The sequence below is a fragment of the Cebus imitator genome, unplaced genomic scaffold (genome assembly GCF_001604975.1).
Source record: "Cebus imitator isolate Cc_AM_T3 unplaced genomic scaffold, Cebus_imitator-1.0 Scaffold541, whole genome shotgun sequence".
In the NCBI taxonomy this organism is placed as follows: Eukaryota; Metazoa; Chordata; class Mammalia; order Primates; family Cebidae; genus Cebus; species Cebus imitator.
This window is the reverse complement of record NW_016107856.1, coordinates 54,127-67,957: the sequence shown is the minus strand read 5'-3', so window position 1 is coordinate 67,957 and position 13,831 is coordinate 54,127. Positions and strand designations below refer to the sequence as shown.

Genomic DNA, 13,831 nt, shown 5'->3' with positions numbered 1-13,831 from the left:
TGGGACTGCAGGCATGCACCATCATGCCCAGCTAATTTTTGTATTTTTAGTAGAGACGCGGGTTTCACCTTGTTGACCAGGATGGTCTCGATCTCTTGACCTTGTGATCCACCCGCCTCGGCCTCCCAAAGTGCTGGGATTATAGGCGTGAGCCACCGCGCCCAGCCCGTTGTATGTATCTTTAGGGGCAGAATCATGGGATATGTGTACATAACTCTAGCAGATGCTGTCAAACTGTTTTCCAAAGTGGTTGAACCAAATAGTACATGAGAGTTCCATGCTGCTTCAGGGCCACTGGCTTTTGATTTTGAAGGTCTGCAGATGGAAAATGAAATTGCAGGAATATGGAGCCTGGCAAGAGGCCAAAGGCAAGGGAACTACATTCCTGTGATTTCTCTGGTATCCTGCATGATATTGTGACGAGTGCCATTTTTAGGGGTTACGTGAGATGCATTATTGAATTAATTAATTAAATTGATTCATAAAACCCTTGCTTGGGTTGTTTGTTTTGCTGTTGTGATGTTTGAATTTCTTGTCTCTTCTGAATATTAGTTCCCTGTAGGATTCCTAGTTTGCAAGCTTTTTTTCCTATTCTACAGGTTGTCTTTTCACTCTGTGGATTGTTTCCTTTGCTGTACACAATTTTTTTTTAATTTGCTATAATACCATTTGTTTATTTTCCTTTTGTTGACTGTGCTTTTGAGGGTTTATTTATAAAATCTTCGCTAGCCCTTATTATGATTCAAGAACTATGCAAGGTTTTATGGGGGCAACAAAGATGAAACAGATGTCTGTTCTATCCTTAGAAATCTTTCAGACAGAGGAAAATAGGTACATATAATTACAGCTATAAGGGCAGATGGAACTGCTACATGTCATTAACAGGCAAGACATATTTAGAATAAAAAAGGAGCTAAGAAGATGGAGATTCCTTCTAGGGAGGAACACTGGGGAACTGGCCTTAAAGAATAAGTAAGAGCTTAGGAGGTAGGTACAAAGTAGAAGGACAACTGAAGCAGAAGAAACTGCTCAGAAAAGCAGGAGATGCACAGGGCTAGGATGGGAAACAGGAAAGGCAGAGGCGCCTGTCATCGTGGAGAAAGAGTATGACATATGAGATGATTTGGTTAATTAATGTGAAGAATGGGACTTGGGCTAGGTGAGTTTTGACAGAAGTAAGGGGGTTGCATTGCCTGAGGAGGGGAGTTAATGTAGCCAGTATGAAGCTAAGTAGAGAGGAAGAAGGAAGTGGGATGTGGGCCCTGTAGCATACTTTATCTATCTCATGATTTTGCCTTGACTAGGGCTGGATTGCCCCATACTTTTAGAGTCTCAGTGGGCTTTATTCGCTCAGTCTCCAGCAGGTACATCTTTTGATTACCTTCACCCTAAGCCTGAGAAAACCTTAACTGAGAAAACCTTAACAACCCTAGCTGAGAAAACCTTAACATCCATTTGTTGGCTGGTGGAAGTTCTGCTTGCTCTGAGACCCTCCCCTGCTCCTTCTCCCAGGTGCTCAGTCCCCACACCTTCCTCTGACTGGCAGGGCCAGGTTGGAGGAAGCTGAGCTGACTCAGAGCCCTGCACATGAGCTCAGGGCTGAGCACACTCACTGCTGGGTCAGATTGTCTCCTTCACCATCCTCTGTCTTTGTCTCCTTGACCATCCTCTGTTCTTGCTAAGGCTGCAGTGGAGTTAATCATGTGCTCTGTGCTCTCCCTTTCAGAGTTACTAGTTCACCTCATCCGTTCTTAACCACCGGAAAACGGCCCCCAAAGCTGCCGAGCAGTAGCAACAGCAGTGGCAGGGGCCCTGGGGCCTTCCTGAACTGTGACCTCTTTCCTCTGAACAATTTTCACTTGTCGAGCTCTCTATCTCTCACTAAATGTGTGAGAACTTGTGTTGAAGTTCCATTTTCATACTAGCATTTCTTCTCCCCTATCTGGTGTGTATACCCCTCTGGGATAGAAACAGATCTTTTTAGTTTGCTATAATACCACTTGTTTATTTAGCTTTTGTTGCCTATGCTTTTGAGGGTTCATTTATAAAATCACAATACCCTGCACATAGTGACTTATCTATTTGCCTTTTCACCATATCTACTCTGCACCCTGGCCCCGGCACCCACCCCTTCCAGCCCGTCCATGGAAACTCATTCCAACTATCTTCCTCCTTCCCACACTGGACTGTTGGGGGCTGCAGGAGAAAATTCAGCAACAAAGTGCAGCTACAGAGTCATAATCTCCGACCCTAGCTGGGCCCTCCGTGTCCTGGGAATCCTTATTTCTGGCCCACAGCTTCTCCCATTCCCCAAAAGGTGGGAGAATTCCATACCTTTATCATCTCTTCAAGGCCCTGTTCCACTATCACAGCCTCCACAAACCAACAACCTCCTTTAAGAAAACCCCAGAAGCACAAGTTAGGGATTCTGCCAACCTTGCCAACAGTTCTCCAGCATCAGTGTTTCTCATCTGCTCCTGTAAATGACCACATTTGCCTCTGCTCAGGGAAAGGGTGCTCTTGTCCTGCCCTTGACCAATACTTCCCTGTGTGCTCAGGGCATCAGAGCTTCTTTCAGAAGTCATCTAGGACCTGGTTGGTCCATGAAGACATCCCCGATCTCTCTTCAGCTGCTCCTTCTCTGCTGGCTTCCCACCCTTAGTACAGTTTCCTTTCAGATGAAAAATCAAACCAACAAATCAAAACAATATTTCATTTTGAATTATCATGTCTAAAGCCATTATTGACACTCTTGTACATATTTTTAGTGGCTATAAACACCAGATTTTCTTTTTCTTTGAGACAGAGTTTCACTCTTGTTGCCCAGGCTGGAGTGCAATGACACAATTTCAGCTCACTGCAACCTCTGCCTCTCAGATTTAAGTGATTATCCTGCCTCAGCGTACCTGGCCCAGATTTTCTTATGTATACTCTGGATCATAGGGTATATGTAAATTTAGTTTTAGAAAATGTTGTAAAATAGTTTCCCAAAATGCTTGTACCAATTTACATTCCCACTAGCAATAAATAAGAATCTCAGTTGCTCCTATCTCTGTCAACTCTTGGAATTTTCAGACCTTTATTTATTTATATTTATTTTTGAGACCAAGTCTCAGTTTGTCACCCAGGCTGGAGTGCAGTGGAGCAATCTTGGCTAACTGCAGCCTCCACCTCCTGGGTTCAAGCAATTCTCTTGCCTTAGCCTCCCAAGTAGCTGAAATTACAGGCACCCACCACCACACCCTGCTAATTTTTGTATTTTTAGTAGAGATGGGGTTTCATCATGTTGGCCAGGCTGGCCTCGAACAACGGGCCTCAAGTGACCTGCCCGCCTCAGCCTCCCAAAATGGCGGAATTACAGGCTTGAGCCACTGCACCCGGCCTTCAGAGCTTTAAATGTTATCTATTTTGGTGGGAATGTGAAATCTCATTGTTCTCTGATAACAAATGATGTTGGGCACTCTTCTGCATGCTTATTGGCTATTGGATATTCTCTTTTGTAAAGTGCCTGCCCAAGTCCGTTGCCTTTTTTGTTGTTATTGTCATCAGTCGTCTATTATTGATGGAATCTTTATATATTCTGAATAGGAGCCCTTTTTCAAATGTATGTATTGCAAACATTTTCTCCCAGTCTGTGGCTTGCTTTTTCACACTCTCAATGTTGTCTTTCACCAAATGGAAGTTCTAAGTTTTAGTGAAGTCCAATTTTATTAATATTCTTTTACGGTCAGTGATTTTTTTTTTTTTTTTGTCCTGTTAAAGAAACTTTTGTTGGCTGGGTGTGGTAGCCCATGCCTATAGTTTCAGCAGTTTGGGAGGCCAAGGTGGGTGGATCACTTGAGCCCAGGAGTTCAAGACAAGCCTTGGCAGCGTGGTGAAACCCCATCTCTACCAAAAATGCAAAAATTCACCAGTGTCATAATCTGGTCTCAAAATAAATAAATAAATAGATTAAAATGTAAAAATAAAAAAATGAAACATTTGTCTACCTCAAGATGTAGAAGATATTCTCTCGTGCCTTTTTCTAGAAGCTTTATAGGTTTAGCTTTGATATTTAAATTTATGACTTATTTTGAATTAATTTTTGTATATGGTATGACGGAAATATCAAGGGTTCTTTTTCCTTATGGATATCAATCTGACCCAGCACCATTTATTGAAAAGATCAAATATGTGTTGGTTTGTGTGATAATGTGAAATATATTGCTCTTCAACCTCCTTTCCTGACATACAACTCCTGAATTTTTTAGAAATTCCAAAGTGATGTCTTTTTGTGGGTTAGTGAGGTAACTGATGGCTGGCAGCCTATTGGTAGCTTTGGGATAGGGGCTGGTCACCAGAAAGAACAAGGCAGCGTTGGAATATTGGACTCTGACCTCATCTCCAACCTCCAGGAAGAAGAGAGGGCCTGAAGGTTAAGTTGATCACCAATGGCCAGTGGTCAATCATTCCCACTTATTGAGGCCTCCATAAAAACCCAAAGAGCAAGGTTCAAAGAGCTGAATGTGCGGAGGTTCCTGGAGTGTGGCAGCCCTGGGACGGCATGGAAACTCTGTATCCCTTCTGCCACACCTTGCCCTATGCATCTCTTCATATGTATCCTTTGTAATAAACTTTATAATAACCAGTAAATGTAAGTGTTTCCCTGAGTTCTGTGAACCATCTAGCAAATTAATTGAACCCAAGGAGGGAGTAACAGGAAACCCAATTTAGAGCCAGTTGATCAGAAGCACAGGTAAAATAACCTGGAGCTTGCAATTGGCATTTGAATGAAGGACCAGTCTGGGGACTGAGCCCTCAACATGTGGGATTTGACACTATCTATGAGTAGATAGTGTCAGAATTAAACTGCATTAGAGGACATCCGGTTGGTGTCCGCTGCAGAACTGATTGCTTGCTTGGTGTGTAGAAAGACTCCCCACATGTTGGTTATCAAAGTCTGTGTTGATTGTTGTGGTGTGAAAGCAGAGGAAAAATGGTTAGTGTTTTTCTCACACACAGGGTCTATTTTTAGACTATTATATTCCATTGACTGCTTTTCAATCCTTGAAATACTGGTATGCTATCTTAATTTCTGAAGTTTTACAGTACATTTTGATATTAGGTAGTGAAAATCTTCTAGCTTTGTTCTTCAAGATTGCCTTGGCTATTCTATGTCCTTTACATTTGCATATAAATTTTACAATCAACTTGTTAATTTCTATAAAAATGACCTGCAAGAATTTTTATTGGAATTTTATTAAATCTATAAATTAATTCAGGGAGAATTGACATCTTAGCAATATTAAGTCTTCCAATAAAAACCATGGTATACGCTTTTGTTTATTTAGCTGTTTAAATTTTTCTCAGAAATCTTTTGTTGCAATAGGTGTATAGGTCTTAAATACTTCCTGTTGAATTTATTTCTATATATTTAATTTTTTAGTGCTGCTATAAATAGTATTGTTTTCAAAATGTTAATTTCTATCTGTTTGAACTAATATATAGAAATACAAATGATTTTTGTATACTGACCTTATGCCCAGCAATTTTGCCAAACTGACCTCTACATTAGAATAGTTTTTCACATATTTCACACTCAGAGGAATATGTGAAAAACTATTCTGATGTATATATACACAGTTTATATATTTCCTATATACACAGTTTATATATTTCCTATATAGACAGTTTGTGAATAATGAGTTTCACATATTCATTTCTCCTTCCTTCCTTCCCTCCCTCCCTCCTTCCTCCCTCCCTTCTTCCTTCCTCCCTTCCCTCCCTCCTTCCTTTTGACAGAGTTTCACTCTTCTGGCCTAGGCTAGAGTGTAATAGTGCCATCTCAGCTCACTGCGACTTCTGCTTCCTGGGTTCAAGCGATTCTTCTGCCTCACCTTCCCATGTAGCTGAAATTACAGGTGCCTGCCACCATGCCCAGCTAATTTTTGTATTTTTAGTAGACAGGGGATTTCACCATGTTGGCCAGCTGGTCTTGAACTCCACCTCAGGTGATCCACCCACTTCAGCTTCCCAAGGTGGGTGTGAATCACCGCACCCAGACTCACATATTCATTTCTTGAGCACCAGGCACTCACCAACTGAGCTAACCAGCCGTCCAATTCACATATTCATTTCTAATTTTTATTCCCTGTGGCTATTTTTCTTTATTGAACTAGCCATGGCCTCCAGTACAATGTTGATTAAAAGAGTTGATTATGGTATCCTTTTTTTTTGTTCCTGAACACAGGGGGAGAGCATTCTATATTTTACCACTAAACATGATGTTAGCTGTAGGTTTTTGGGGCTTACCATTTATGAGATTAAGAATGTTTCTATTTCTAGTTGGCTGAAAATTCTTTTAAAATCGTGAATGTGTTGAATTTTAACAAATGCCTCTTCTGCACCTTTTGAGACAATCATTTTATTTTTCTATTTTATTCTGTTAATGTGGTAAATTATATTGATGGATTTAAAACTTGTTAATCTTTAATACTTGGGACAAATCTCAATTGTTCTGAATGTATTGTTCTTGTTATATACTGTTGGATTCAGTTTGCATTTATGGTCATGCGAAATGCTGGCCTGTGAGATTTCCTTCTTATTATGTTTTTGTTAAAGTTTGTTATCAGAGTTTTACTAGCTTCAAAAAATGAGTTTCTATTATATGAAAGAGAAGGGTACTGCAGCTATAAAAAAGAACGATTCCATATCCTTTCCAGGGACATGGATGAAGCTGGAAGCCAACATTCTCGGCAAACTAACACAGGAACAGAAAACCAAACGCTGCATGTTCTCACTCATACTTAGGAGTTGAACAGTAAGAACACATGGACATAAGGAGGGGATTGAGGGGCAAGGGAAGGGAGAACGTTAGGACAAATGCGTAGTGCATGTGGGACTTAAAACCTAGATGATGTGTTGATAGATGGCTCCTGTATATCTGTGTAACAAACCTGCATGTTCTGCACATGTATACCAGAACTTAAAATTAAAAAATAATAATAATAAAGGAAAGAGATGGGTACAAATTTGTATGTTTGTTGTTTTGGACAAACCTCTTCAACAATGTTTTCCCTCTGCTCTCACGTCAAAATAACAACAATCATTAACATAGAAGACTTCTGTGATCACATGCGGGAGGTGGATTTCTCCTCACAGCAAACTGAGTAATGGATTCTGCAGTGGACACCAGTTGGGTGTTCTCCAATTCAGTTCAGACACTATCTAACTGGAGACAGTGTCCGACCCCATAGGTTGGGGGCTCAGTCCCCAACACTGCCCCTCTTCTATACCAGTTGTAAGTCTGAGCCTCCAGAACTTCTGACCAACTGGCTGCCACTTGGGATTCCCACAACCTCCTCCTTGGGTTCAGTTAATTTGCTGGAGTGGCTCATATAAACCAGGGAAACATTTAGGTTTGCTGGTTTATTATTAGAGTTATTATAAAGGATACAGATGAAGAGATGGCATAGGGCAAGGTATGGGGGAAGGAACACGGAGCTTCCATGCCTTCCCTGGACACGCCACCTGCCAGGAATCTCCACGTGTTCAGCTGTCTGGAGGCTCTCCAAACCCAGTCCTCGTGGGTTTTTATGAGGCTTCATTTCGTAGGCATGACTGACAACCCTGTAGAAATGTGACTGGGCAAAAAGGGTATGATTCCATGTTAATAGGCTGAGTGGAGGAAGCCAGCAAGGCCTGTGTGTTCAGATTCTTCTTGGTCTCTCTGTCCAGCATTTCTTTCTCTAGAATCTGAGGCAGGAACTTCTCTTGAATGAGTGCCTTTTGGTTCATAATCAGATTGAGTTGTCTACCCAGCAATGGTGATCTTCTTGCTGGTCTTGCCATTCCTGGACCCAAAGTGCTCCATGGTGTCTGCAATATTCATGCCCTCTTTCAACTTGCCAAATACCACATGCTTAGATCCATCCATTCAGTCTCTGCAAGGCAGATGAAAAACTAGGAACCATTTGTGTTAGATCCAGCACTTGTCATGGACAAGATGCAAAGACCTGTATGCTTTAGAATGAAGTTCTCACCGTCAAATTTCACCCCAGAGATTAACTTGCCACCAGTGCTATTGCGGTGTGTGATGTCACCATCCTGGCACATAAATTTTGCAGGAATCTTGTGAGAACAAGAGCTCTTATAGCCAAATCATTTCTCCCCAGTGCTCAAAACACAAACATTTTCTGCTGTCTTTGGAACTTTGTCTGCAAACAGCTCCAAGGAGACACAGTCTAAGGGTTCATAGTCAACTGCTATATTAATGACCATGGTGGGGTTGACTATGGCTAATGGTGAGAGATTCTAGGTATTGTTGACACCTCCAAAGCACCAGATGTATACATTTTAACACTTTTATTTAAAGAATTTAGTTTTGGCTTGCTAATTTTCTCTAGTGTATATTTGCTTTTTATTTTGTTGAGGTCAGCTCTTACCTTTATTTTCCTCTTTCTCTTTTCTTTGGGTTATCATTATCATTACTTGAATTACTATTTCTTTTTTGTCTCTTGAAATTGAAGCTTGCATTATTGACTAGCAAACTTTCTTTTATTTCTAATATACATATTTAAAGCTATAAATTTCCCTCTAAACATTACTTTAGCTATATTGCACCTTTGATACTCATTATAGCTTAGCTCTAAATCTTCCCCAAATTTCATTTGATTTATTCTTTGACTCATGGATTTTTTAGAAATATATTGCTTATGTTTTAAACATTCAAGGATTTTCTGGTTGTTTTTCTGTTATTAACTTTTTATTTAATTCTTTGTGCTTAGAGGATATAATTGGTAAGATTTCAATACTTTGAACTTTGTTGACACTTGTTTTAATACATACCATAAGATAATACTTTGGTAAATATTGCCTGTGCACTTGAAAATAATGTGTATTCTGAAATTGTTGGGAGACTTGTTTTACATATAATTAATCTATATATTGGTTTAATGATCTTCAAATTCTTCTAGCCTTATTGATTTTTTTGTTTGCTTTTTGTATCAGTTAGAGAGACAGATATGATAAAACTCTCCAACTATGATTGTGGATTTACTTCTCCTTTAAGTTCTGTCAAATTTTGTTTTATATATTTTAAACACTATATGCCTAGAAACTGAAGATGATTGTTTATTCCTACTTAATTGGTCCTTTTATAATGATGACATTTCCTTTTATTTCTGTATATTTTCTCTTCTGGGGGGGGCGGTGGGACCAGCCGAGCCTGATCACCTTGCTCCCTGACTCAGAGTCTTTTGTGGTGGTGTTGAACGGTCCGCTCTCTCCCTGCTGAAAAGGCGCCGGGATCTCCGTGCCACGACTCACTAAGCCGCGAAACAGCGGCGCTGAGATTCCTGGTGGCTTTTCTGCCTAGGAATATCCTGGCCTGGCTCGCTATTTCAGATGAATGGGCAACTCTGCCGTCTCAGGGCTCCAATTGCCAGCTAAGAGGGCACCCGGACCAGTGTGTTTTGTACTGAGAACCTCGGCGGAAAGGCCGCGGGGGCCGAAACAGCCGCGCTGGCGACCCGTGGGGCTCCTCCGCCTGGGAATCTCCTGGTCTGTGGGCAATAAAAATCCGTCTGGAAATGCGGAGTTCACTCACCCTCTGCACTTTCACTGCGAGCTGCAATCCTGAGCTGTTCCTAGTTGGCCACCTTCCCCCCCCTCCCTATTTCTATATGTTTTCTATGCATCTTATGTCTTTTTTGTTCCTCATTTTCTCTGTAACTGCCTTCTTTTGCATTTAATTGATATTTTTTGGCTGCATCATTTTGATTCCCTTCTCATTTCTTTTTCTGTACATTTTGTTATTTTCTCAGTGGTTACCACAGCTATTACAATGAACACCTTCAACAATATAGTTTGAATTAATACCAATGCAGACTCAATAGTATAAAAAACTCCTAAACAGCTCTACCCCCCCCCCACTTTTATTGTCACAAATTACATCTGTTCCTATTGCTCTTCACTTTTGCCTGAGTTTCTATTTTTTTTATACCTAAGGAACAACCTTTGGTATTTCTTTTCCTGCAGGCCTCCTTGTGACAAATTCTTTCAGTTTTTATTTTTTCTAAAAATGTCTTCATTTAAGGTCCATTAAAAAAATTTTTTTTGTTTTTGTTTTTTTTGAGACAGAGTCTCACTCTGTTGCCCAGGTAGGAGGGCAGTGGCACCATCTCAGCTCACTGAAGCCTTGACTTCCTGGGTTCAAGTGATTCTTGTGCCTCAGCCTCCCGAGTAGCATGTACCATTACACCCAGCTAATTTTTGTATTTTTAGTTGAGATGGGGCTTTGTCATGTTGGCCAGGCTGGTCTCGAACTCCTGACCTCAAGTGATTAGCCTGCTTTGGCCTTCCAAAGTGCTGGGATTACAGGCATGAGCCACCATGCCCTGCCTTGATTTTTGAAGTACTTTTTCACTGGTATAACATTCTAGATAGGCAGTTATTTTCTTTCAGCACTATAAAGATATCATTCCTTGGAAAATCAAACATGGTATGTTTTCACTGATATGTGGGAGCTTAGCTATGAGGACGCAAAGGCTTAAGAATGATATAATGAACTTTGGAGACTTGGGGTGGGAGCGAGGTGAGGGATAAAAGACTATAAATAGGGTACAGTGTATACTGCTCAGGTGATGGGCAGTATATAAGATCTCACAAATCACCACTAAAGAACTTACTCATGTAACCAAACACCACCTGAACCCCAATAAGCTATGGAAAAAAAATCACCGCATCATCTTCTGCTTTTTATTATTTTTGCTGAAATGTCAGCTAAGTTGTTTATTTTGTGAAGGGAATTTAGTTTTCCCCAACTCTGGCCCCATAGTTTTTCACTGCTTTATAAACTCTCCTGATAACTTTAACAATGTGCTTTTATATGTTGTTCATTTTTCTTCCAGTTATTTTTAGTGGGAGGATTGGTTAGCGTGTCTTAACCTGGATTTTTATTACATAATTAGAATTCCTTAGATGCTTCTTTATCTCGACCATTAAGGGCGCGCTGTAGAATGAAAGTATGTTTTATTTCCAGATCACAAACTCTCTGTGTCAGGAACCATGTCTTATACATGAAGAGGCCCTGCCTCTTCAGGGACTGGATTAGATTTGGACTCAGTAAGGACCGAATAATCGATGAGGACAGTATATATCCTTTTTGTAGGTTTAGTAATGATTTTTTCCATTCACTTTTGTTCTCAGGATCTTTGTGCCATACTTGGCAAGTTGACTTGCTCTCATAAATAGTGCTGGGACCACGGGAGATGGAGACACAGAGATGCACTGCACAGTCCCTGCTTTTGAGAAGCTTTTGGTTTGCTAATGGGCAGAGCCAGTACAAGTTATAGAAATATAAATGGGAACCCCATGTGTTTTGCTCTTAGGAGCATCAAGATCAAAGAAACATATTTCATCAAACAAATAGTATTACAAGTCCTTTAATTATTTACTTAGTCTCCTGAGAAATGCCAGGGTGAAGCTGTGGCTTGGGGAGAGTGTATTTATAATGCATTGGACATCTGAAAACCCCGCTCTCTCCATTGCTGTCTTCTTAATGGCCTCCATTTTAACAGAGCCACTTGTAAAACTCTCCCCATCTCCTATTCTCTCCTCCAAACCCTCCCCGGCCCTCCTCAACTCACCCAGACACTTTTTAATTTCCTGCATCTGCTGGGCCATGCCACATAGCGTCCTTGCTAAAAATGGCTATAGGAACTTCCAGTTTTGTACACTGACTGCACAGAATTGCTCTAGGTTGTCACGCCCCCATATTCGTTTAGCTCTCATCTTGATCCCTTGAGAGGGAAGTGCTGGGATCTGCCTGGGAAGTCTAGTTTTATTTTTACAGTTGTTTTCCAGGAAGAAATCCTTGTGGAGACTTTCTGACCTCTGGAAAACTGGAAACATTAATGAGTAATGATGACAATCCAATGTGCCAAGTACATGAGAGGATTATGAGTTTGGCTCTCTGAGAGTACAGCTGAGGGGCTGTGAGTTCAGCTTGGAGGGTTAGTCTTCCTGGGCCTGACCATTCCGAATTTCTGACAGTCACTACCTGCCATTAGTAGTTGCCTCAGCACTATTTGGAAGGAGTCACATTAGATGTGGTATTTATAACATTGTGGTTAAGAATTCACCTTCTGAAGCCAAACTGCTGTCTTTACAAAGAGTAAACAAGTAAGCTGGGTACAGTGGCGTGCACCTGTAGTACCAGCCACTAGGGAGGTTGAGGTGGGAAGATCACCTCAAGCCCAGGAGTTCAAGGCTGCAGTGAGCTGTGACTCTGCCACTGCACTTCAGCCTGGGTGACAGAATGAGACCCTGTCTCTAAAAAACGAAACAAAAGAAAACAAAAACATAACACCAAAAGGTCTAGGTTTCAGGCTCATCATTCTCACTGTGTAATTTAAGTCAGTTACTTAAGTTCTTTCTAACTCAGTTTCCTCACCCATAAAATGGGGATAAGGGTCATTGTTAAGTTAAACAGTTAAAATGTATAAAGTGTGAATCCTGCTTGTCACATACTAAGTACTCAAGTTTTTAGCTATTGGTCTGTAGGATCCTTCAGACTAGGGGCTTAGAGCTTGGGGAAAAGGGGAGGCAGTTGGAGGGGATTCACTTTAAGTTAAATCCAGGCTCTGGTTCTCCTAGGCTTTGGGCTCCTCATACTCATCCCTACCCTATTGGCTTAAGGGAAGTCACATCCAGCTGCACATGTTGCTCAGGCCTGACACTCCTCCCGCTACCTTCAGCTTGGGTTCTCTTTCCTAGAATGCCAAATTCCAGCTGACCATGTGGTTAGCATCTCGGGAGAACATCTTCAGTTACAACCGAACAGTACACAGATGAAGGTTGAAAATGTTCAATGGAAGATGCGACTGCCCTCACGTGAGGAATTTAATCAGATATTTAAGTGGGAGAATGGCTTGACTTTCAATGCTTCCAACGACAGATTCCATTTTGAAATTGAGAGCCCGACTCTTCTCATCAAGGCAGCTCAGCCGCAGGACAGTGGCTTCTACTGCCTAGAGGCCACCTATACGTCTGGACAAGTTCTGAGAGCCGCGTTCCAGGTTTCTGTATTTGGTGAGTCTCCAGGACTGCTCATACTGCCCTCTCTGATTCCCATAGGCCTCTAATTTCTGTATTTCCAATGCCTTTCTGATCAGAATCTCTGCTTCCAGATACAGTTGAGAAGCCTCGCCTACAGGGGCGGGGGAAGATCCTGGACAGTGGGAGGTGCCAAGTGGCTCTGTCCTGCTTGGTCTCCAGGGATGGCAATGTGACCTATGCTTGGTACAGAGGGAGCAAGCTGATCCAGACAGCAGGGAACCTCACCTACCTGGAGGAGGTTGACGTTGATGGTCTGCACACATATACCTGCAATGTCAGCAACCCTGTTAGCTGGGAAAGCCGCACCCTGAATCTCACTCAAGGTTGTCAGAATGCCCGTCAGGGTAAGTGGAACACACTGGGCTTTAACAGGGGCTGAAGGTTTGTACCCTGCAACCAGGCTCACGCTCAAGACAGATGTGGTATGAGATAAAATCCATTGGTCTCCTCTCCCAGTGCCTTGTAGCCCTTCCCAGGGCAGTCCTGGCCTCCAGGCACATGGTTCCTCTAAAGCCAGGCCTATCCTACTCTGGAAAAAAAAATGTTAGCTGTATTTCTTTCTGGGAGATGCAAGTGTTTCCTCTGCAGAGGGAAAGCATAATTGTTTGGTGAGTGACAGTCCTGCAATGGCTTGAACATAATTTTCTTCCTGGGAGAGGCTGATGGAGAACTGTTCTCGTCTCTTGAGTGATAACTTTCCCCAAGCCACATAGTTCGAGAGGTAACCACACCG

The 13,831-nt window shown here is 41.7% G+C and overlaps 1 protein-coding gene across 2 annotated transcripts in view; it reads left to right on the top strand.

Moving 5' to 3' along the window:
• Nucleotides 1-13,831, top strand: part of CD244 (CD244 molecule) — a 29,564-nt gene that overhangs the window by 4,815 nt on the left and 10,918 nt on the right. Inside the window, exons 2-3 of one of the 2 annotated variants that reach the window (XM_037733655.1) lie at nucleotides 12,757-13,071; nucleotides 13,170-13,313. In XM_037733655.1, the coding sequence (XP_037589583.1) occupies nucleotides 12,757-13,071; nucleotides 13,170-13,313 (459 nt within the window). Of the gene's footprint in view, nucleotides 1-12,756; nucleotides 13,072-13,169; nucleotides 13,443-13,831 lie in introns of both variants that reach the window. The other variant, XM_017515144.2, reaches the window with a different exon arrangement.